Source organism: Musca vetustissima, unplaced genomic scaffold (assembly GCF_032173495.1).
Source record: "Musca vetustissima isolate MV318-11 ecotype Yass unplaced genomic scaffold, APGP_CSIRO_Mvet_v1 utg320, whole genome shotgun sequence".
Classification (NCBI taxonomy): Eukaryota; Metazoa; Arthropoda; class Insecta; order Diptera; family Muscidae; genus Musca; species Musca vetustissima.
In genome coordinates, this window is record NW_026875384.1 from 809,607 (window position 1) to 836,477 (window position 26,871).

The following is a 26,871-nucleotide window of genomic DNA, read 5'->3' on the forward strand; positions in this document are numbered from 1 at the left end:
ATGCAAATGTAATTATTTGTATGTTTATATCGGCTTATAAATATCTCTCCTTCTGGCTCGAAGCGAGAACTTCACAAAAATCAAAACTTCAGAAACATCAAAACTTTACAAACATCAAACTGGACTTAATTCAGTACGCTGAGAAAAATGTTGTCTCAATCGGACAAACATTGGGAGCATGGTACACCATTTACATAAAATCGGACGATACTATATATGAGAGCTATATCTAAATCTGAACCGATTTTCTCCAATTTCAATAGGGTTCGTCCTTGGTCCAAATAAATGAGTTGTGCAAAATTTCATATTATTTGTATCATAAATGCGACCTGTACTTTGCTCACAAAAATACATAGACAGACGGACGTGCATACATTGACTCAGAAAGTGATTCTACGCATATTCTCAAAAGGAACCATGTGTATATCTTGCTTCCTTTTGCATGTTACAAAAATATTCACAAAGACATAATACCCTATACCACAGTTTTGTGATGGGGGCTATACAAATGTCACATCAATATCAAAAACATTGTTATTGAAAATATTGAAAACAGAATAGTCCACATTTAGAATACTCCTCCGAATGTTTTATACCAACAATTCGTCAACGTAGAATAGGAAGAACATACGGTTCTCATTTTTAAAACGTGTACACATATATGAATAAAGCTTATATAGTATACGATATATCAAAATTTCACAGATCGTAATATTTTAATTAATTTATATTCTTGGTTCAAAAACATAATTTTGGCTAGTTTATTTGAAGCTAATGCCCCTTTAAAATTTCAAGTGAAAATCTCAACAAATCTTAGAAATTTATTGTGCGTTGTCAATAATCCTAGTTCATAGGAGACATGCATTTGAATTTTTGGATTCCGATGTTCCATTAAAAATAAGGACTTTTCGCTAATTAATAACAACAAAATTTTGTAATCTATACTAATAAAAGAGTAAAGTGATTGACTGACTGACTGACTGACTGACTGATTTAACGATTCATCAACGCCCAGACGAAACGGCTGAAGCTAGAATCTTGAAATTTTGGGTGAGGGTCACTCTTGGCCCAAATGTGACAGATAAGGCTGGGTTTTTGGAAATTCGTACTAGAAGGGTACGAAAAGTACTAAAACGTACTAAATGTGATGCCATTTGTATTTGGCGAACCGGTGGAGCTAGAACTTTGAAATTTGGTTTGGTGGTCGATGATGGAGTGTAGAATAGATGTACCAAAGGGTTGTTGGAAATTCGAACTATAACTATCCGAAATGTACGAAAATGTACTAAATTTGGTACAATTCTGTAGCATGAGAACGGATAGAGCTAAAAACTTGAAATTTGGAATGCGAATTAGGGTTGGGAAGTAGGGTCGATATAAGGAGATGGTTTTGAAACCGTGTACTCATGTGTACGAAAAGTACTATATGGTACTATATTTGGTACAAATTTGATTTGGAGCTACAAATGGAGCTAGAATCCTGAAAATTGAAAGTAACATTACCGTCGGAGTATAGGATTGTGATATGTACGTAGTTTTGGAAATTTGTTACTTATGTGTGCGAAAAGTACTAAATCGTACTATAATTGGTACAATTTGGATTTGGGTGAACCGATAGAGCGGGAACAATAAAATTTGGAGTCAGGATCACTGTAGGGGTGTAGGATTGGGGTCAGGACTCAGTTTAAGACATTATTACTTATGGGTACTAAATGGTACTAAATTTGGTACAATTTGAATTTTAGGTGAACAAATTGAGCTAGAATCATGAAATTTGGAGACAGGATCATTGTTGAGGTGTAAGATTGAGATATGTAGGGAGTTCTAAAAATTTGTACTAATGTGTACTAAATTTGGTACAATTTAATTTGTGGGTGAACCGATGGTATTGGAATCCTGAAACTTGGATTTAGGATCACTGTGGGGGTGTTGGTTTGAGTTAAGTAGGAAGTTTTGGAAATTCGTACCACTGTGTACTAAATTTAGTACAATTTGAATTGTGGGTGAACCGTTAGAGTTGGAATCCTGAAATTTAGATTTTGGAGCACTGTGGGGGTGTTGATTTGGGTTAAGATGGAAGTTTTTGAAATTCGTACTAAATGGTACTAAATTTGGTACAATTTGAATTTTAGGTGAACCAAGTCAGGAGTCACGATCATAGTTGAGGTTTAAGATTGAGATATGTAGGGAGTTTTAAAAATTTGTACTAATGTGTACTAAATTTGGTACAATTTTAATTGTGGGTGAACCGATGGAATTGGAATCCTGAAACATGGATTTAGGATAACTGTAGGGGTTTTGGTTTGAGTTAAGTAGGAAGTTTTTGAAATTCGTACTAAATGGTACTAAATTTGGTACAAATTGAATTGTGGGTGAACCGATAGAGTTGGAATCCTGAAATTTAGATTTTAGAGCACTGTGGGGGTGTTGGTTTGAGTTAAGATGGAAGTTTTTGAAATTCGTACTAAATGGTACTAAATTTGGTACAATTTGAATTTTAGGTGAACCAATTGAGCTAGAATCATGAAATTTGGAGTCAGGATCATTGTTGAGGTTTAAGATTGAGATATGTAGGGAGCTTTAAAAATTTGTACTTATGTGTACTAAATTTGGTACAATTTAAATAGTGGGTGAACCGATAGAGTTGGAATCCTGAAACTTGGATTTAGGATCAGTGTGGGGGGTAGGATTGGGGTATGCAAGAAGTTTGGGAATTAGTACTACTGTGTACTAAATTTGGTACAATTTGAATTGTGAGTGAGCTGATAGAGTTTGAATCCTAAAACATGGATTTAGCATCACTGTGGGGGTGTAGGACCGGGGTATGTAGGAAGTGTTGAAATTTTGTATTACTTTGTACTAAATTTTGTACAGTTTGAATTGTGGGCGAACCGATAGAATTGGTATCTTGAAACTTGGATTTAGGATCATTGTGGGGGTGTAGGATTGGGGTATGTAGGAAGTTTTAAAAATTCGTACAAATGTGTACTAAATTTTGTGCAATTTAAATTTTTGGTGCACCAATACAGCTGGAATCCTGAAATTTGGAGTTAGGGTTACAGTTTCAAAATAGTACCAAATGTGGATTTGAGTAAACCGATAGAGCTAGAATCTTGAAATTTGAAGTTAGGATCACTGTCGGGGTGTAGTATTGGGCTATGTAGAAAGTTTTGGACATTCGTAATAATGTTTACTAAATGGTACCAAATGGTGGTTAGGATCACTGTTGGGGGGTTCGAAAGGGGTATGTAGGAAGTTTTGGAAATGTCTACTAATGTGTACTAAATGGCACTAGATTTGGCACAGTTTGGATTAAAAGTTAACCGATAGAGCTGAAATCTTGAAATTGAGTAATAAGATTTTCATTGGATTGCATGATGTAGGTAGTAATGCAAATTTGTACCTATGTGTATTAAATGGCACTAAATTTGAAACAAATTGGATTTAGGTGAACCGATAGAATCCTGAAATTTGAAATTAAGATTGGGGTATGTGGGAAGTGTTGGAAATTCGTATGTTAATGTAGGAAGTTATGACAATTTATATATTTATGTTTACTAACTGGTACTTAATTTGGATTTGGGTGAAGCTATATTTGAAATTTGGAAATTTTACTAAATGACACAAAATTTTGTATGGTGCTTGATTTATTTTGCGGTCAGAATTTGTGTGTAGGGTTGAGTACTATAAGAGAACATTGGTACTAAACGGTTTTAAAAGTGTTAATATTGGTTGGTATTGGGTTTTAAATACTTCCCACATTCGCTGACGAAGTAGCGGGTATATGCTAGTCCCTTATAAATGTTGAAATATAATCTTTCATTTGTATTCATTTACCATCTCATTGAAAATCGTGACTGGGGTTCCCTCTAACAATCTGTCCAAAAAATTACCTATTTTCAACCCGTTTTGTACATAGCTATAGTATAAACTTTATCCTTCACCCTATCGGTGAAGATCATCCTTATTTTCCAGCTTGGTTTTTAATCGAAAATACGTGGTTTTCCAAAAAAATAATTTTCCTAGGTCTGCCATTTTGCTAATTTTCGAGCGATGTCGATAATTCTAATTCATACCAGAGCCAGATATGTACTATTTCTAATTGTGTTGTCATTTTATGATTCGGATGTTCCAGCGATCAGAAATCATGCCAGCCGTCAAATGAGTTTAGTTTTCGAATGTGTTTAGTTTTTTTAAATTATTTTTTATATTTAATTTTATGTTTTCATATTTGATCCAAATATTTAAAATTTATTTTCATTCAACAAACACTCATCTCTAATAAAAATCATCTCAATTCCAGTGTTGACATTGTATTCCGCGTTTTTGAATAAATATTTTATTAGGCCAGTAGACATATTTAATGACCTTTAATAAAAATTACCTTTCTCCTATACCGAGTCCATTATTATTATTTCACTGCAATTGATTTTCCCATTCAATTATGTTGCATTTGGAAAAATGGTCTCATTTGATTCATTTTAGTCTTGGGTTCATTTGGATGGCATTCACAATATCCAATTAGTTTTGCCATGAAATATTTAATTTTCTTATGCTAAGCAGCAGCAGTGGTTGTTGGGTTTGCATGTTTTGTTGTGCAGGCAACGAACGAATGTTAAACTTCAATTACAGTTTAAACCTCCTGTGAAACGTTAAATTACATTTTGCGGTAGCTAACCAACAAAACTGCCACATTTACAATGGAAAAACAGCAGAGCGCAGCACAGTACAGCGAGCGAAGAATTGCAAGTGGGGGGCAACAAAAAAGTGAAATGCAACGAATATAGGTAGGAGCAGTAATGACAAGTCACCTACTACTCACGAATACATCACAATGCTCAATAACATACAAAAGGGGTTGATGGTGGAAAAAATCAACTAGGAAATGTCTCCATGAAATGTGTTCCATTGAAACCATCACTGGTATATCTTGACATTTTAGCCTCCTACTCCTGCAACTCCAACTGCTGTTCCTACTCGTACTCCACCAAAATAACAAATTCTACTAAATCTTGTTTTCCAAACGACAGTTACTAGTTTTTTTTTGGGAGTAACTGACATACCTCACCACAGCCTAACAATGTACCGGGAACAAAACTTTTGCTTTACTTACCTGGGCGGACAGGTATGGGTGTTACACAGTTCCACAGATGGTTCAGGGCGATTAGCTGCATTGCACAAGGCATCCTCCACTTCGGTGCCAGAGACACGACTGCGACATACAACACGAGACATCTTATAGCCTGAAAACACACACACAAAAAAGGAAACATGAAAAGAATGTAGAACCAACGAAAAGAAAGAAGAAGAAAACAAATAAGTTACTGACATCAAGGAAACTGTAAATTTTCAAATTTTATTTGGTGCAAAAACGAATGAGCGGGGAATGTTGTTTGAGGCATTAACATAAAAATTTAAGAATTTATTTAAAAAAATGTTTAAATAAAAATTGGAGTGATGAGCCTGAAAAAGGGGGGGGGGGGGGGGGGGTTGTTGCCATGTGGAGTTATGAACTCTTAGTTAGACGTATTTCTTGGGTAAAATGAGGCCAATATTTAGGGTAATCTGAGGCCTATATAAATGCATTTTTTTTAACATGGTATGCCCATGCCCTTATCTGCATTTATTTATATATGTGTATTTAACAAGGTCCCTGCTTGGATGGTAAATTGTAAGTAGAGGCTTATTTAAAAATAAAAAATGAAAAAGCGCTAAGTTCGGCCGGGCCGAAATTCGGATACCCTCCACCATCAAAATGTGGACCCATGCTGGCAATTCTACAAAACGATTTATGTAAACCGAATTATGTAAAATCTGAAAACCTCAAAACGTGCACCGATATCGACAGCGCTATTTAGATTTTTTACAGTTCAAAGCTATATGAAGCTACACCTAAAGGTTTACCAATATTCATTACATAGTGCAGGAATTAGCGAATATATGAGGGGCTATGCCTAAGTAATGACCGATATATAGCTCAATTTCAAACCCAATATTTTAGTTTTGTATCTCAATTATTTTTTTCAGGGAGTATCATTATGTGGAGGAGATGCCTAAATAGTGACCGATATATTTCAGTATCGTCAGGTTTGATTTTTTTTTATCACGATATCCTTATTTTGTAAGGTAAAAACTGACAATTTCGAGTAACGAATATGCCCCATACTATAGTAGAATACGTCTATATGGGGACAACCCCATCACACGGAAGAGAATACCCTTAAAAAAGGGTAAATATGAATAATTTTTGGTTGGGAGATTACTACAAAATGCCAAATTACAGCAAAATCGGTTGAAAAACGCGCTCAAGGACCTTAAAATACTGAAAATTGGGGATACCCTTATAGTGAGGAGTTTTAGTACCAAAAAAGAACCCAATGTACCAAATTTCAGCCAATTCAGTTGAAAAATGCGCTCAAGAACCCCACAATACTAAAAATGTGGGGTACTATTATCTGGGTGATACCCGGAAAAATTGACCTATTTTTATAGTTTTTTGTGAAGAGATTTGCTACCCAATAAGATACTAATTTACAGCCAATTCGGTCGAAAAATACGCCCAAATTACCGAAAATTGGGGATACCCTTATATGGGGGCTACCCTGCAGACAAAAACAAAAGATTCTATGCAAAATTTTTGCGATCTGTCTTAATTCGTTAACACGCTAGAGTGATTACAACAGACTGACGGACATGCTTAAATCACCATAGAATTTTACGCTGATCAAGAATATATATACTTTATAGGGTCGGTCGGATGATTATTTCGATAAGTTACAAACGGAAAAACAAATTTAATATACCGCATTATTATGTCTCGACCCGCCTAAAATAAACTCATGTTGAAAGATTGATTTTTCTAAACGCGTGCCATAGTAGCCGTTAAATTACAAGTACAAACGCTTAAAAAGCGTTTAAGGGCGAAATGATTTTGGTGGAACCCCTAGCCGAGTTTTTTTCTATGTTACCAAGGTACTTTACAAGTTGGCCTTTACAAAACAAACAAAACATCTGTCCAAGTTTTAACAAAGTTTCACAGAAACAACAAGATCAACAACAAGTTGTACATTGACAATGTCAATAAACTTTGACCGAAGTGCTTTCAATTTTTTCTTTTTTTTTTGTAGTAGTTGTTGTTGTACAAATTACCATATCTACTTTACTTGCAAATTATGAAATGTTTTCGCTTTTGGTCATAAAAAATAAAATGTTTGAAGACCTAAGGAGATTTACTTTTATAAAAGTTTACAATATTCGGAATAGGAAAGGCAGGCTTTGCTGGCAGAAGAAAATCTAAACTGCAAGGAAAAAAATGAACGAACTTCTTTATCAAATAATTGCAAAGAAAATCAATGGACAAGAGTAGCAATTTGTAGTATTTTGAAGGAGTGAGGGTCCTAGTTTGGTAATTTATACGTTGAGAGTCTATGAGAAATATGAATTATTTGTGATGAAAAATTTATGACTGTAATAGAGATAGTTCAATTTCGTAAATTTTACTTTGAACTTCGTACTTTGTTTTAATCAAAATAACGTATCTGGTTATTTAAAATAAATCTTAAAGTTCCCCAATTCCGAGATTTTCATAAAGAATATTTTTAATTAAATTGAAAAAAAAAAACGTTCCTAAATAAATATATTTTAGACAATGTAAAAGTTGGTGATGTTCGGCTAATTTTTGTGACCTCTAAAGCGACCAGAAAACCCCACAAAAATAAAGTTTTTTGTCCCACTTCATTCCTTAAGTATTTACCGTTCATTACCAAAAACAATAGGATTATTCTTTGATAATAACCGGTCCTTCTTCATTTCGTGAAGATTGGTCAATACCGGTGACCTGTATGGTGTTTACAAATTATAACGGACAGATGGACGGACGGAAGGACACACATGTCTAGATCGACTCAGATTGTCGAGATATGACGACTTATTATGACCAATATTTCGCGGTGTTACAAGCTCTTGAAGCTACACAAAGCTATTATACCTGACAACATAGTTGTATAGGCTATACAAATGAAGATATTTATATCCATGTTTCGGTCGCAATGTTTACAACACCCACATTTGAGTACACCGTTCATATTCAAATCTAATAAAAGAGCAGTTCAAAATTTGTTCTGTCGATGAAAGACAGCCAAAGACTTTCATATTATATTTAGCGGATAAAATCCCAAAATCGTCCGAGAGTGGAAACTTCGTTAAGTCCGTGGGGGGTATAATTGTATAAACACAAAATATCTGGTTTTATATATGTCGGTGGTTAGAGTTACGGTTATTTACAGTGTCAAAAAATGCCTTTTTAGCTACCAAATATCCGGCATGATGAAGATCCAAACCATTTTCCACACTTAGTTTCTGCAATATGTCATTATACCCTACACAACTATGTTGTCAGCGTATTATAGCATTGTGCAGCCCCAAGAGTTTGTAACGCCGCGAAATATTGGTCCTAGACCCACCTTTAAGTATACCGATGGTCATATCTCGACTAGCTGAGTCGATCTAGAAATGTGATCTAGACATGTGTGTCCGTCTGTAAACACTATACAGGCCACAGTTATGGACCAGTCTTCACGAAATTGTCCATGTAGGACCGGTTCTGGGCAATGAAGACCCCTATTGTTTTTGGTAAAGATCGGTTAATATTTAGGGGATGAAATGAACCAAAAACTTTATTTTTGTCGCTTTTTCTGGTCGCTCCAGAGGCCGCAATTATGGCCCAAACATCTCGAATTTTTACATGGAGAAGGGAATTGGGCCAAAGAATAGGTATGCCTACTTTGATAAAGAGTGGTCAATATTTAGCGGGTCAAATAGGCCCTGACTTGTATTCTATGACGTATATATTTACCCCTGAAGGACATAGATAGTATGTTCAAGAGGAGTGGTTGACCTTTAAATTTATACCAATTACATTGTCGTATGTACTCCGATGTGGGAGTTACACTTAAATATTTACAGGTGTTTACGTATTCAGATATTATTTAATAATTTAATACCAATGTTCTATCAGGTTCCATTTATGGTCATGAAGTGGACCGGGATGAAATGGACCGAAAACTATTTTTTTTGTTTCGATCTATAGGTCACAATTGAAAGCCGAACATCACTACACAACTCACGATGAAGGGAATCTGGGCAAGTAATTAGAAGGGCTGTGCTGAGTATTAGTAATATTTGTTGACATCTGGTCGGCCAAGAGGGTGCAAATATCGCGAAATATTGCCCAAGCTCAGAATATAGAACTACAGAAAGTTATATTTTCGTCGAAGTTGTGTAGGGTATCATATGGTCGGCCCCGTCCGACTATACTGCTCCGCTGACTAGTTTATTTTTTTAAGAATAAATAAACCTCCTTGCAGAACATTTTCTATGTCGAGACAGTTCAATTTTTGTGGCTTCCTTATAAAATAGTCCTGATTAAATTGAACGGCACTATTTGAGGTGTTTTCATAATCCTAGCCTTATTTTCCAGCCTTTGTGGCTGTAATTTGGTACTCCGCTGTTCAAAGGTTAAGAAACATTCCCACAAAATATTCTTTATGTAGATTAGATTCTTTTATAAGAGTCCCGAAAGGCTTTATATAGTTGAATTTCCCCCCTACATACTGTATATAATATCCTCGGCCCAATTCAAATATTTGAAAATTATATGAATCCTCGCAGAATAAAATCAAGGCCCTACACATTTTAGATATATGGAAGGACCTTACATATAATTATTACCAAAATAACTGTGAAATGCCACCTTTGAACCAAGCGATTATTATCTTTTTCTTGCATTGCAAAATTTCTTTAATGAAAAAATGATAAAAGGATTGTAAAAATCGACTACTCGAATTATTTTACAATTAGAGAGCAGAACTTCTATGAGAGAGGCTTTATGAAGTTACCTTTAAAATGACAACAAATCATACAACAAAACGGTGCATATTTGGCCTAAATCGGACATTTCGTAGCATGGTTAATAAATTCCTATAGTTCATATAAAAATAATGGATTTCTTTTTCCCCAAGCTAATATATTTTTTTCAAAAACTACCTTAATCTTGTATACTCTAGCTACCTTAACATTATATACTCTATTCAAAAGGCTAACATTTGTCACTTCCTTTTTACCCTGAAGGTCAATTAGCCACTTGTAGTTGTTAATTTGCGGTTTGGGATTTCGGAACATCCACCATTAATGCGCTGTCAATTGGACATACGGCACTAATGAGAAATAAATTGATTTCAATAATTAAATAGACTACGACACAAAAAACAATATATTTGTAAATATGAAATTGTAGTCCATCAGTGTATTCAGTGAGTCAAACCCTTAATTTAGGTTATAATTTAAAAATAATTTAATATTTATAAGTTGGGGTCATAACATCAATTTCCAGTTGTTAAAGGTGAGCACAAGTAATTACCATTGCATTGGAGAAATAGGTCACTGTTGCGGGTGGGTATTGTGTTACCACAAATATTTAGGGCGGGAGTTCAGGAGGAGGTGGTAACAACTCGATAAAAAAAATTGTTGACATCAATTGTCACGCTATGCTGTTTATCATTTTTTTTAGCTGAATGCGTCTTGGTACTTCTTGGTCTTGTCCTTTATTTCCATTCAAAAGGAACGGAAAAAAGGAAGAACAAATCGACTATTACAAATGAAATATTTGTTTATTGAATATTGTACTCGTATTTCTATAACTTTTCGTTTCAATTTCTGTTGTCAATCATAGATTGTTCAATGAATAAATTGTTATTATTTATTAACCTCTCTTGCTCTCTATACAGCCACTAAACTCTGCTATTTTAGCCACTTTCAGTTTTGTTCTTTTTTTGTTTATTTTTATTTCATGTTGCGTGTCAAAGGTAAATTTCCATATCCCAAGAATGCAAGAAAGTAACAATAACACCAACAAAGACAATCGAATGTTCTATAGTTATTTGTACCCACCATCCTGCGCCCTGTTGAAGGCTTTGTATTGTCATTAAATGCAAAAATATTTGAATGTCACTCGAAATCGTTTCGAGTCAAACAAACGTGACTGCCACAAACGTGGAATAGTGTGAGTGTCGCAGACTATTCAGTTACGTTTCTAGTTTATTATTCTCGATCATTAAACACTTTATTGTTTACTTCATTGTTGTTAAAGTTACGTTCGTTGTTTCGTGCCGGTGTTGATGTTGTTGTTCTTTGTGTTTTGTCATTTGAAGTGTTTATTTTGAAAGGAGGATTAAATCAACTCTTCAAAACAATAATGAAAGTCAATAAACGTTAATGAAATGGTTGTTACAACCTTCAAAGGTAGTTATAAGGGGCTATTGAATTTGTTTAGAATTTGAAAAATCGAAAATGACTTAAAATCAAAAAGGACATAATTTTTCAGGGGAAAGTATAAGATATTCTTATGGGAATCATCGTCGTAATATGAAAATCTGAAATCCCCAAGGGTCCCTAAAATTATATCCATTAAGTCCAAAACAAGTCATTTAATACATTCATGAAAATTTAAACTTTTAGCTTTGAGTGTCCTTTGTTGAATGTTTATAAAAAGTCCTTCAAAACATACTTCTAAAACATACGCTTGTTTTAAAACATTGCTCTCTTATAGCTCTGCAAGTCATTAAAACAAATATTGTCATTGCTCCAATAGGCTTTTAAAGTATTTTTAAGCGAATATTGAAAAACGAATTTTCAATATTCGCCTACCGATGTCTTTGTTTCTGTTATTGTACCAGGCATTCGAATGGTACATTGAAAAAATAATTATAATAAAAAATATATACTTCCGAATTCATTGAAAAAAAAATTAGTAAATATTCTACGCCTCCAAATGAAAAATATTTGTAAGTAATCCTAGTCTCAGAATATACTTGAAATAATATTTGTAAAAATTCCACGCCTTCTAATAATTGTCTACATTCAAGGCCTCAAAATTTGGAAATATTCCACATCACCAAATGTCCTTGAAAAGTATTTGTTAACAATCCAAGCTTCCAAATGTCTTTGAAATATTTGGAAAAATTCCAAGCTTCCGAATTCCTTTATATTTGTCAAAATTCCATCCTTTCCTTAAAAAAGGATAATCATTCCACGCCTCCGAATGTCATAACAAATAATTGTACACATTCCAGGCTTCCGAATGTCCATGAAAAGTATTCTCCGCCTACAAATGTACACATAACTGAATTCCTAAATGTTATTTGGTCTGTTCCAGTACTTTTTTAATAGTAAATCTAGTAAAAGGGAAATTTTTCAAAATTTCTCTCAGAGTACGAAATAATTTAAAAAGTTCGAGAACCCAAATCTAGTAAATATGCCAAAATTAGATGGCAATACTTCGAAATCAACATAACAGCCAAACAGAAGTAGGCATTCCTGTTTACCATTTTTACTAGGCCAAATTTCTCGAGTAAAAAGTTTACAAAGAGAACGACGTTTTGTTTTGTGCTCTCTTAAATTTGATTCAATGTTTTACCACTTTTGTGGGTTGAGGAACGGCTTTCGAGTAAAATGTTGCAAAACATGCAAAATGAGTAGATTCTTTTAGGTTCTGCAACGGAACTATTGAAAAAATTTATAAATTTGTCTCCAAATATTCTTCAAAAATATTTGTAAACAATCCTAGCCTCAGAGTATACTTGAAATAGTATTTGTAAAAATTCTACTCCTTCGAATTACCTGAAGAAATTATTGTAAACATTCTAGGCCCCCGAATCCTTAAAAAATCGTAATATTAATATCGTATATAATATCTTTAAAAAATTAAGCAGTCCATGGCTCCAAATGTCCTAGAAGATTTTTTGTAAATACTTCACTCCTCCAAGTTTCTCTAAAAAATAATTTGAATCATTCCACACCTCCGAATGTCACTGAAAGAAATGTAAATATTCTACGCCTTCAGTATTTGTATTCAATTTCCTCCGAATGTCGTTGAGAAAATATTTATAAAAACTCCACGGCTCCAAATGTTCTTGAAGAAATATTTGTAAAAATACCTCTCCTTCCAATGCCCTTAAACAAATATATGTGTGAAAAATGCACGCCTCCGAATGTCATCGAAAACATATTTGGAAAATCTTAGAAAAATGTTTCTAAAAAAAACACTGCCTCCAAAAGTTTTGTTGTGAAAAATTCGGAAATTTCTGAGTATATTCTTTGAAAAGCGCCGTTTATAGCATTAAAAGTCTCTGACGAATTAATAAACACTTAATAATACTTATACTTAACTTATATATATATATATTTATAAAATATATATATTTTTTAAAATAACCTTGAAAATTATTATGGAAATATAATAAAATTATAAATATATTATTCTCAAAAATTCCTTTAAGTTCATAGCTTTACGGACAACAAATAAAACTTGAGAGTTAAATAAAAAACACAAAAATCAATAGTCTTCATTTTGTTTTAATTGAACCTAAAGAATCATTGGAAGTCCTAGATAACATGTTTTTAAATAAAACATGCTTTTAACGTCATAATTACAGCTACTACATTCATAAATATGGTTCAGATAATTGAAATCCACGTCTATAGTTCTAATACTCCTTAAAAAATCACACTTGTGGATCTGATAGGCCTTAAAGTAACATTCTTTAAAATCCTTAAAATATATCCTTATGTCGATTTCAAAAGATATATCCATCGATATTAAAGATTCACATTAAGCTAAGAAATTTCCCCTATTTTCTATATACTTTCCCTTCAACACCATCGTATCGACATAATCAGTGAGAAAATTATTTCCGCACGTTTGCATGTGTTTTTGTTTGTAACCGTGTATCTTTATTTATCCAACACACACATCCCGGTACTGAATGCCTGACATCCCTAGAAAATCAATCACCTGTTTACCACACAGATACACACACTTCATTTATCCCAACAACTGTCCATCCGTCTGAAGTGTACTTGGATGTGAGAAAGACTTGTGGATGTGAGCAATTCAGTTATATCGTTTTTTTTTCATTTCTTTAGCTGCATCTTTTCTTTATTTCCACTCAATTACTAAATAAATATTGTGTTTGTGTGTGTGCGTCAATGCGTGTTAAAGTTCCTTTGAGTGTGAGTGTTTGTTCAAAGAAACTTGAAGATGAATCTCAGGAAAAAATTGTGTGTAAATAGTTAAGAGATGAGCTAAAGAGGATGTTGATGAAGGAAGTTCTTTGATGAACTTTTTCTTTAAAAAGGAAGTATTTTTTCTGCTTTAAACATTTTAAAGTCAAATCAGTTGAAATCTTGAACAAATGCAATGCTTGAAGACAACGTCTCACAACATCACCTTGTATAAAATTAAGAAAAACAAAAAATGTTTTATTCCATTTACATTTCTAAATTTCAAAGAGAAACAAATCAAACGAGACATCTCGAGTCAATATTAATGATACACATAAGCCACTTACCGCCACCGCATGATACGGAACACAGGGACATCGGTACCGTTTCCCATTGATACAACGACTGGGAACAGGAGCTGCCATTGCCACCGCAAACGCCGCAAATGTCAACCTTCTTGGCTGAGCCAATTTTTAAATCACAGCCTACGCGCTGAAAGCAAGAAACAGAACAGAAAGAAAATTCGATTTATTTAGTTATGGCGAAAAACAACAACGAAAACCTTGACGTAATTTTTGTGATAACAATTTAGGAGGTGGGAGACAGAGAGTTAGGCTTCTGCGGAATAACAAATTCAGCAAATAAAAACATAAATATGTAAATAGGCTTCAAGTATTACAATATCAGGTAGTATACAATTTATTTATGTATTCTTATAATCAAAGTCAAACAATGAGGCGACTAAAGCGAACACCACCCCCACCAATCCACACACAGACGACTAACAATGCTGACAGCTTGACTTGTTTGTGTTCCCCTTTTTGTTGTTGTTGGTTTCCTTGTTGCTGTTGTTCTTGTTGTTGATATAAAAAAACCGCAAATAAACAAATAATCTGGATTTTTACTGCCAAAAACCCGACAACAACAGCAGCAGCAGTAACGGCAGACAAAGAAGGGCGGAAAAACAAACAGGCAGCCATAAAAACGATTTCCTTAGCAAATGGTGACATCTTTGGTGCAATAAATCAAAAATGATAATCACAGCATTAGTGACACGATAAAACAAACCCCCAACAAAATATGCTACACTTTAAAAATATTTTTTGTTGGAAAAAAGGCGGAAATATGGGCTTATTGGGTTTACAGTTTTGGAAACTGGGTCTAAAAGTAATCGTAGAATTTTGGATGCAAGAAGTTAGGTATGCTGGATAAATATTGGGTGCTCAAATCTAAAAACTTTTCTGAAATTGGGTCAAATGGGTATTTTTATAGCTAATTATTCAACAAAAGTACAAAAGTCCTCAAAAAAATCCTCTGTAAGTCGTTAAAAAAAAAAATCCACGCCTCTGTAAGTTGTTGAACAAATATTTAAAAAATCCAAAACTACCGAAGTCGTCAAAAACCCAGATTTCCCGAAGTCATTAAAAAAATCAACGCGTATGGGAGTCGTTGAACATTTTTTAAAGAAATCCAAGCGTCTGGGAGTCGTTGAAAATTTTTTAACAAAAATCCAGCTCTGGGAGCCGTTTGAATTTTTTTAAAGAAATCCACACCTTTGAGAATTATTAAAAAAAATCTTAAAAATCCACGACGTTGAAAAAAAACATTAAAAAACAATGTCACTGGAAGCCTCTGAAAATCGAAATCCCGAAGTCCTTGATAATTTTTGTTAAATCCACGACTCTGGAAATTGTTTGAAAAAAAAACTTTAAAAAAATCCACGACTCTTGAAAATGTTTGAAAAAAATATACGCCTAATCAACCCAATGTTGCATGCGTAAATGCATTTTCAAAATCCTTCACGACAAAGAACAACACCCTATTTGTTTGTTTTTACAAGAATTATGCATATTTAAAATGATTTATTATAGTTATTCTATATGAAATGTTAAAAACACAAAACATAAAACGTGTGCCGCAATTTGCTGTTCAAACATTCCTTCACTCTCCAAATGTTTGCTAAAAGCTTTAAGTCACTGCCAGCAGAACTGAGCGAAGCACGGTAATCAATCCAAAAATTTCCCAAACCACCGCATTGTCTCTTACTAGCTATTGCCTAGGGACGCGAAACAATTGAGCATAAAAATCTAGGGGACGCCCTTCATAGCACAACAGAACCCCATAACCAAAACACTTTGAAATATGATCAAAACAAATGTTAGCTGGCGAAAACGAACTCATTGCCGCAACTGGAAAGGAAATATCCAGCTGAAGTGTTCCAGTAAAACCACAAAAACAACGGCATATTGGCATTTATTACTTCGGAATGGAGCACAGCGACAAACAGACAAACACACACATTCACACTTGCAAACGGAAGTGATTTGTGATAAAACAAATAAGGCAATAAACAAAGCCTCCTAACAAGGAGGGCTAGAGGTAGGGAGAGCGGTAAGAAATCCTGGCTATATAAAACCCCCATGAACACAATCGGAAACGGAATATGTTTGGAAAACGAAAAACATAAAATCACATAGAAAAAAAAAACAACAACACAAAAATACATCAAAATATGACATAAAATGAATAATGGCATCACAACAAAACTCAAATTTGTTCGAAGTAATACAAGTTTAGAAATTTATTTATAATTTTGGTTTGTTGTGGTTAACAACGTATAGGGTATGCATACCCTAACAAATGATCGCTACTTAAAAATGCAAAAAAAAAAAAAAACATGAGACACTGTTTGTAGTTGTCGCCGATGGTGATGGTGGTGGTAGTGGTGATTTGTCTAAAATGTCACGAATAACAAAATGTCTCACACATCACATTGTTATGGTAATGCTAGCTCCTGCTAATGTTGGTGATACACTTACCTGACATTTGCCCTGTATACACATGTCTAGGCTGCCAGACCGACAACGTGTTCCATCCAATACACGTGGACTTAATTGTACCACCACACTCAGTTCGTCATAATGTTCACTATCATCTGCGGTGGGTTCGGGTGATTCATCATCCGCTAAATGGGCCGGACGACCTCTGTAAGAAGACAGAAACGGGTAGAATAAATTGTTTCAATTAGTTTTAGGGGGAAAAATCTTGATAATTATTTAAAATATTTTAAAACGGTTTAATTCTGGATGAATATTTTATAAGATTTGTGTGTACTTTAGAATAAGATAGATGTTTCAAATATGCATACATAAGCAATGATATAATTTAGCAATTACAATGTTATAATTTAGAGTAAAACCAGTTGGTCAGATTTCAGCACATACAGATTTCCGAAGTGTGAGTGGCAGAACAAAAATCCGTAGCCCTAATGATACAGCATCATCAACCTCCTGTAACACAAAATGTCAGTGGAATACACTACTGGTACGCTCAAATCTTGAGAAAAAGTTGAAAGGAAACCAAAAGATTGGCATTTGCTCGTCTAAAAGACTCTCTTTAGCATGGCTTTAGCTCGTCCATAAAAACTCCTTTAGGCAAGACTACTGCTCTTGAAGCCTCTCTTAAGCTATTCTTCAGACAGTCTAAAAAGCTTGCCTATAGGCATTTAAGCTTGGCTTCAGCTCTTCTATAAAGACTCCCTCAAATGGTCTCCAGTTCGTCTGTAAAACCCACTTCAGCCTAGCTTCAGTTCCTCTATAAAGACTCCCTTCAGCTCGTCTATACAGACTCCCTTCAGCTCGTCTATATAGACTCCCTTCAGCAAGGCTTCACCTCGTCTATGCAGACTCCTTCAAGCTGGGCTTCAGTTCGTCTATACAGACTCCCTCAAGCTGGGCTTCAGCTCGTCTATAAAAACTTCTTTCAGCTAGGCTTCAGCTCGCCTATAAAGCCTTTCTTCAGCTATATTATAAAGACTCCTTTAAGCTGGGCTTCAGCTCGTCTAGAAAGACACCCTCAAGCTGAACTTCAGCTCGTCTAGAAAGACACCCTCAAGCTGAACTTCAGCTCGTCTATAAAGATTCCCGTTCAGCAAGGCTTCAGCTCGTCTATAAAGACTCCCTTCAGCAAGGCTTCAGCTCGTCTATAAAGACTCCCTTCAGCAAGGCTTCAGCTCGTCTATAAAGACTCCCTTCAGCAAGGCTTCAGCTCGTCTATAAAGACTCCCTTCAGCAAGGCTTCAGCTCGTCTATAAAGACTCCCTTCAGCAAGGCTTCAGCTCGTCTATAAAGACGCCCTTCAGCAAGGCTTCAGCTCGTCTATAAAGTCGCCCTTCAGCAAGGCTTCAGCTCGTCTATAAAGACTCCCTTCAGCAAGGCTCCAGCTTGTCTATAAAGACTCCCTTCAGCAAGGCTTCAGCTTGTCTATAAAGACTCCCTTCAGCAAGGCTTCAGCTTGTCTATAAAGACTCCCTTCAGCAAGGCTTCAGCTCGTCTATAAAGACTCCCTTCAGCAAGGCTTCAGCTCGTCTATAAAGACTCCCTTCAGCAAGGCTTCAGCTCGTCTATAAAGACTCCCTTCAGCAAGGCTTCAGCTCGTCTATAAAGACTCCCTTCAGCAAGGCTTCAGCTCGTCTATAAAGACGCCCTTCAGCAAGGCTTCAGCTCGTCTATAAAGACGCCCTTCAGCAAGGCTTCAGCTCGTCTATAAAGACTCCCTTCAGCAAGGCTTCAGCTCGTCTATAAAGACTCCCTTCAGCAAGGCTTCAGCTCGTCTATAAAGACTCCCTTCAGCAAGGCTTCAGCTCGTCTATAAAGACTCCTTTCAGCAAGGCTCCAGCTCGTCTATAAAGACTCCTTTCAGCAAGGCTTCAGCTCGTCTATAAAGACTCCCTTCAGCAAGGCTTCAGTTCGTCTATAAAAACTCCCTTCGAAATGGCTATCCACAAAGCCTCTCTTTGAATGGAAACGCTTTGCTTATTCTTTCTTCTTAAATGAACACAATTTAAAACAAACAACATAAGTTGTGCATATTTAAAACACGTACATGGATATATTTATTGCTTCAAGAGAAAAAAATAAACCGTATATTATTACTTTGTAAATATATACTTGTGCTGTGTGACAATATAGGATTTATGGACTATCAGAGGATGTATATTTTTTAATGTTGACAGTTTATAATAAAATACGGAGAAAAGTGCAAATAATAATTGCATATGTTGAATATGTTCACATACATAAGCCACAATGTATATTTCATTTTTTTCATTCCAATCTTCTCCTCAAAACGGACAGACAGACAGAAAAATACCACAAAAAATGTTGAGACCATTTTATTTGTTCTGTTGGCGTAGAAGTGATATATGACGTATACGCAACTATGTGCAAAATTGAAATGAAGAGTCTTGATGTTTTATTTAGAAAAATTTTATTATTTTTGAGCCTTTGAGCTAAGTTACTGAGTAACTGAACTATGAACTACATTTTGTTTCAGTAAAAAATAAACAAAACTTACCTGCATGTTAGGGCACACGGTTCCACATAATCGTAATGTGGTGTCCATTTATACAACGTTCCATCGTAGGGTACATCATTGTTGGCCGCACATTGCTGTGCACGAAAATCAATTTTCTCCGGACAAGGTTGCATATTGCAAATGCGATACCGGACACTGTCACCTTTGCAGCCATTGGCATTTTGACAGCGACGAATTTGTTGCATAACACCACCATCACATGTGCGGGAACACGTCGACCATTCTGACCACGCGGTCCATCCGCCAGCACCAGAATTTCCCGAACCACCGCTGCTGCTGCTCGAACTACTACTGCCTTTCACCGAACGTTTTTGCTGTGACGAAACACACTGTGCGTGATGAGAAAATCACGATTTAAAAACTACTCGCTACCCATTCCACTTACAAATACTTACCTCAAGTTCATTTTCTAAATCGGTGGCTGTACTCCAGGTATTGTCAAAGGCTTCACTGGCATTGAGTATTTTTGCAGCCTGGACTGTTGTCGAAAGGCAAACGATTAACTAAAAGTAAAAGAAAGGGAAGAAGAAAGTGAGAGAGAGAGGGAGAGGAAGAAAAAAGTGTTTCATTAACATCTTAATTGTGATTATCTTTTGGCGTATTTATCGATTATTCTCATTGGAATGAGAGTCATGTATTTTAATGAGACCACTTAAGGAAGCAATTTCTTATGCAAGGATTGACAAATTGATTGGGTGTGTGAGTATGTGCGTGATCGCTTGTGTTGTTCTTTCAATTACCATAATTTACTTTTGCATTTCTTTTGGTGGCGGAATACTGGAGGTAATTTGTTATTCTATTGCCATCAATTTTACTTTGATTTAGTTAGCTATGAAAACAATCTTTAATTAATGGACTTTATTAAGAAGAGCAATTTGTGGGTACTTCTTGGACATAGCGGAAACTTATTTAAACTTAAAGGAGCTGCAGAGAAGCAGATTTATAGACAAGTTGAAGCTAGGCTGCAGGAAGTCTTTATAGACAAGCTGAAGCTTATTTGAAAGTCATCTTTCTAGACTAGCTGATGCGTAGTTGAAGTTCTTTTAGCTGAAACCTAGACTTCAGCTCGTCTAGCTGAAGGAAGACTTTCAGGACGAGCTGCAGCCTAGCAGAATAGAGTCTTTATAGACCAGCTGAAGCCTATCTGAAGAGAGCCTTTAATGACCATTTGAGGTACAGCGAAAGAGAGTTTTATAAGGAAGATAAAATAAATTCTAGTTTTAAGCACAAGTTATAGGTTTTGGGCCCTGTTTTTTTTAATTTGACTTTTGCAATTAAAATATTTTTAAATGTGAAATTGTAATCACTTGTTAAAATTTTAAAGTAATTCCTCTTGGCCCTCTTATTTATACAACAAATTTAACATTATCCTCTAAAAAAACAGGGTCCATTTTGCGCGAAAACATTATTCATGTAAATTCAATTTTAGCAATTCCATTATGTTGTAATGCCTCGCATTATAATGCCATGGTTAAATTTACATATCACTTCCATGGCAATAGACTTTTTGATTATGTGATGTAAAAAAAAACACACACAAAACATATGCATACATTCATACTTGTGGCATGCACAGGGTATATGCCTAGTATACATATATACCAATTATATACTTTCATAATAACAATAGAATAAAAATAAACTCTATTCCGGTTGTTATACAGAAAAAAAATTTTGCGACATAGCAACATGGTATGCCGGAGAGTTCTCTCTGTGTATTTCCTTTACATCCTTAACAAAGTTTAAAAATACACATTACCGTCATTCTCCTCAAACCGAAAAACGGGGACGAACACTGAAGCAACAAAAAAGACAACAATGTATCTTCTTTTTTCTCTATGTATGTATGTCTATAGCTCTTGTCAGTTGTCTATTAAAAATGACAGCAAAAAAACATCAATTCACTCACTCGCTCGCTCACACAGCCGACATACGCCTACAAACATGTTGTAAAAGCATAAACCTTGTCCAACTTATTTTCATTTCTTATTTTTGCCGCCATAACTTTTAATGAGTAAAAGATAGAGGAAAATATCCGGTTTTCCGTGACACTACTACCGTTCTACCTCCGCCTCGTCCATTACCCTTGCCATTAGCAGCAATGCCTTTGAAATGTTCAAAGACTGTCTCATCGAGGTTTATATTTTTTTTTTGGACAAGAGCTAGAGAGAGAGACTGAACACTTTAGCATATGAAAACAAAAAGGTAAAGTGTGACAGACAAAACATATGTACATTACAAAGGACAAATAAGAGATAGGCAGCCACATACACACACACACACTCTCACACAAACGAGATGGACTTTTTGCAACAGCTTACCTTTCTGTTCAACCATCAGACTACAACAAATCGTACATCATCTCTATCAATTTGACAGGATTTAATGTACAGCCTTGACAGGGGATCAAAGAACTGGGCAAAGTAATGACATTGTTATGCAAGGACTGATGGAAGAAGGATAGACGGACGGATATTTTGAATAATAGGGCGTCTAACAAAAATACTGGATTTAAATAAGTTATTTTTATTTTACTATACATTGCTGGCTGAATGTAGTCTTAATAGACGAGCTGAAGCCTATCTGAAGGGAGTGTTTATAGACGAGCTGAAGACCAGTTGAAGGGTGTCTTTATAGACGATCTGAAGCCTAGGAGAAGAGTGTTTTAATAGACGATCTGGAGCCTAGCTGACGGGAGTCTTTACAGACTTGCTGAAGCCCAGCTCAAGGGAGTCTTTATAGACGAACTGAAGCCCAGCTGAAGAGAGTCTTTATAGACGAACTGAAGCCCAGCTCAAGGGAGTCATTATAGCTGTGCTGAAGCCCAGCTGAAGGGAGTCATTATAGGCGAGCTGAAGCCCAGCTGAAGAGATTCTTTATAGACGATATGTAGGCAGCTGTACATGAGGCCTGGACTGATATGTCCAGATTTTAATAGTAAACATCTTAGTCTGTACCTGTGTATAATTTCAAAATCCTATCATTATTATTTTGGTTATCGCGGATATGCACTCATCGATTTTATATTCACGAATTAAGCTGACCACGAATCTCAGAGTAATATTTCGCTGGTTTGTAGACGGGATAGAAAATACTATTCATGCTAAATAAGTGGTGTAATAAATACTTCATAGATAAATCTCCAGAATTAAGAGAGACAATTTTCAGAAAGAGTTGTGGAGAAATCATTTTTGTAGAAAATAAATAATAAATACTAAGTGAACTTTAGACTATATCCTTTGAAAAGGATAGAGTGGTCAATGTGCCTTCCCGGATTCAGTCCGCCCGGTCAATATTGATGTATATGGAATGCATATGATGAGTAGTACCATTGAAAAAGATATTTCTAGTGGACAATTTCAACAGGCCTATATTAGCATCTATAGAAAGCTTATGAAGAGTACTATTACTGAGCATAATAAAAGAGATCCAATGTTGGGACAAATTCCGCCGTATTTGGCAATTCCGGGGAAATTGACCGTTGGCCCTCCTATATAATTCCGCCAGGCCAATATTTCTATCTGTGGACAACTTATGAAAATGACTATTAATTACAAGAAGGACCCCATGTTGGAAAAAAAATCCACGGTATTAGGAAATTCCTGCAAAAATCCTATTGAAGGATATTCCCAGTTGCAATTCGAATGTACCTAAATGTACCTCCAAAGGGGCTGTCATTTATGGTATGGGTTATTGGAGAGCGAAAAAGCATCTTTACAAAAAATTTTTAATGTATAGCCAAGTTTTTACATAGCCTCCATGAGGGTCCCGTTTCCAGTTTAGGTATTTTTATGGTTCTTGGAGAACTTCTGAACCGTAATGCAGAAAATATTAATAGAGGTCCATTTATTTGATGTAGATCTTTCAATTTAAAAGTACGTCGTACTATGCATCAGCATGAAAAACGGTGGTACGGGAATTATTCCCTTCGCACAAAATTTAGAAATTCTAGATTTAGCCGTCCAGATGTTGTCTAGACATGTTGATTACCTAATAGGTGAACGAATATAGCGAATATAAAATCATTTTATTCACGCAAACACAAATATTTTATACAATAACTGCGTAGGATTGGGGGTTCGGGTTCTGCTGTATTGGGATATGGTATCGCTTATTAGTTCCCTCGCTTCTATTGTTTTTGCTTTCATGATTTAACATGTTAATTATTTAATTGACATGTCTCGATTGCTGATGAATTGGGAGTGGTATGCACAAATTACATATTTCATGGCATAACCACCCTAATATATATCACTCAAATACCAAAAATACTATATTAATGAAGTAAATTTATCCAGGTATGCATTCCCCCATTTCAAAATTATTTTATAATTTGTGGTTAGGATTTGTTTGTGAGCAAAAAAGAAAATAAAAAAACCGAACATTATTTTGTCATTAATATTTCTGTTGGCGTTGTCGGTTTGACTGTGGCAAGCCTTAAATTTGTATAAAATATATAAATTACTATACAATTACAACGCAAAGCGTGCATGAACAGACATGTAATTGTACACAGAATAAATAATATGTGCGTTCAAATGGATTTGTTGTTGTTTTTTATTTCTTATTAAATTTTTAAGTTCATATTAAAACAGTGATTTATATTTGTCCCTATTGACATTTGTTGCACTGTGCTGTCTATATTAGTCTCATAATAGTACGCTGTCCAAAAAAAAAAAAAACGAAAAACAAAGGCAGAAAACAAAAATCGATACTTTGGTAATTGTCTTGATTGACAACGATTTTCTGACATATTGCAGGATTAATTTGTTGCTAGGAATTGGGGCTATAGCAGGGTGGGTCTGTTTTGAACAACATATAATTTGGGAGGCGTGTTGTATATACAAAAGCCATTGCAGGTGGGACCAGTGTGTGTGTTTGGAAAAATACACAAAGGTCAAACGTCACTTTATGACATGTATATGAAGATAATAAATATATATATAGATTTATTATATGTGGAGAATGGTGAAGTGTTATTGAATATTTATTTAGTAGTATATTTTGAAAAAAAAGAAAAACCAAATGGACATGAACTTATAGTTTATAGACAATTTAAAGGGAAATTTTGAAAGGAAAATTACTGTATTATGATTTATGAGATTGTATGTTTTCATTGATGTAAGTGAATACATTTTATGAAGCCATCAAGAGCAATCTTTTTATCCTTTATGTATTTTGTATTATCATTTGAGAATATTGCTTAAAAGAAAATCTACAAGGTAGTATCCATTGCCATGTACATTTTCCCAGCCGTGAAGTTTTTGACACTATTAAAATGTTACATTGTCAATATCATAACCAACATTTCTTAGAAATAAATACGTAACCAATGAGCGGAGTAGTATCGTCCGACAATAGATCAACCGCTCCAAAAGTATTTACTCAGATCCCTTGTAAAATATATGATGTTCTGGATATAATAATGGCCTCTAGAGCGATAGAAAATCTGACAAAAAATAATGTTTTCGGTTCACTGCGCGCCCTAACTATCATCTTAACATCACCGAAAATTATACGCGTCGTCCTTGACCTTGACTCGAACTTCATGTAAAATTTCAAAGAGTTTAGCGCGATATTTTCGCCCTCTTGTGTGGTAAGAAGAATCCCAGTTGTTCAAAAAATATCACTTGTCTGCTATTATATAGCTAGTTACTTGGTGATCTTGTTACATCATACCCCAAAATTGAACACAAAATAGACTGTTGGATTTATTTGTTAATTGAAAAAGTTGTCTACGCACATCATACCAATTCAGTAGTTACTGGTAAAGCAAAGGGTAATGAATCGACTATCGAAATGACTGTATACTGGTAACGCAGGCAGGGGACAATTGACTTCCCCAATGACATACCCATGTTAAATTCACCAGTCTAGGGCATGAAGTGGTAACTAGTGGTACTTACAGGTAATTAGTGAAATATCTAGTTCATCACCAGTTACTCGAACTACTGGGAATAATATCATAATACATATGGGAAATTACAAAATTCTTTTAAAATTCCATTAAAAAAAATTTGAAAAATTTTTTTGCGAGCACATTCCTGATTTTTGGTACATAGGTTAAGAAAAATATGCTGATTCGAAATATGTTCGCGTTCACAAATTCGGATGCTGCGCACAAAAGTTATAGCGGTTTTAAATCTTGTATTTCAAATATAAATTAAATGAATTCCTATTCGTTGTAATTCGCGAATTTCTTCACAAATGCTTAAACACCATTGTTATCTTTGCATACTAGTCAAATCACACTGAAATACGGTTTAATAGTCGCGAAAAACAAATAGAAACATGAAGATATCGGAAAATAAAATAAATTAATTTTTGAATTAAAACAAATGTTTTTTGGAATTTTCGATTTTTTAGTATGTTTAAGAGGACACGGTTTTGCCTTAATCTTCTAAAATATACGACGCTTTCTTTTGCAAATTCTTTTAGATGATTGTTAAATATCGGCAGATTCATCTGATAAGAGTTTCGACGTCATTAATGGCTAAATATATTGCACTTACAATACATAAAAATTATCAATATTGAAAAGCTTGCAATTCGCGAATTAGTTGAAATCAGTTGATGCGCATGCGATTTTCGTATAAACCGAATCAATGTCTTTCAATAATTATTAATTTTTCGATGTTTAATTTAGCGGTCAAAGTGTGCCACTCGATGCACTTTACTATGCAAAAACCCTAAAAATGGCTAAAAATCACGCAACGTGCATACGATTTTTATGCGCATCCGATTTTAGTAATCTCCTATGAAAATACGCAAAAGGACACCTATTTTAAAAGGATCGGTTAAGAACCGCGGATGTGCCTCCACAATCAATTTTGGATAAAATATGCATATTATTCGCGTATCGATGTATTTTTGACCTATTTCCACACAGATTCGCGAATTTGACAATACAAGCATAAATGAATGTAAAATTAATTCGAAGAAAACCGCGATTATTTACGCGAATTTGTCAAAATAAGTTTTTGCAGTTTTTCCCACATTCAAGGTACCTATATCCGCCGTTTTATTGGACGGAATTCAACATGGATGGGCTCATTAGATCCGCCACGTAAAAAAACTAAAATCACGCGGGGTTCCACGGAATTTGAATGGACTTTCTTAATTTAAGACTCAAAAAATATGTTTTTTATAAAAATTTACGCACCAAATTTTCGTCTTTGGAACCCAATTGCAAAGAAGCTACAGTGAGCACATTCATGAGATATACACTAAACGAAGCAGAATCACAAGTTCTACGATCCTATAATTAGTTTATTCTATTATCTGGATGCGCATCCTAATTATAAGAAAAATTCAAAAAACACCGAAAATCCGGCTTCAAAATGTCAGCATCCATTTTGGGTGGATGCAGTGATTATATCGAAAAATCATACATTAGAACCATATTGTCCATGGGGTATTCTGCAACTTAGTCACTGA

At 34.9% G+C, this 26,871-nt stretch overlaps 1 protein-coding gene across 1 annotated transcript in view; it reads right to left on the reverse strand.

Annotated features, from left to right (window-relative positions):
• The window catches only part of LOC133337855 (ADAMTS-like protein 3), a 61,190-nt gene extending 41,490 nt beyond the window's left edge, over positions 1 to 19,700 (reverse strand). Inside the window, exons 1-4 of the mRNA XM_061546065.1 lie at positions 19,414 to 19,700; positions 16,878 to 17,043; positions 14,406 to 14,550; positions 5,114 to 5,243 (exon numbers count right to left, since the gene is read on the reverse strand). Of these exons, the coding sequence (XP_061402049.1) occupies positions 5,114 to 5,243; positions 14,406 to 14,550; positions 16,878 to 17,043; positions 19,414 to 19,619 (647 nt within the window). The 5' untranslated portion in view covers positions 19,620 to 19,700. The remainder of the gene's footprint in view (positions 1 to 5,113; positions 5,244 to 14,405; positions 14,551 to 16,877; positions 17,044 to 19,413) is intronic.
• Between the last annotated feature and the right edge of the window lie 7,171 nt (positions 19,701 to 26,871).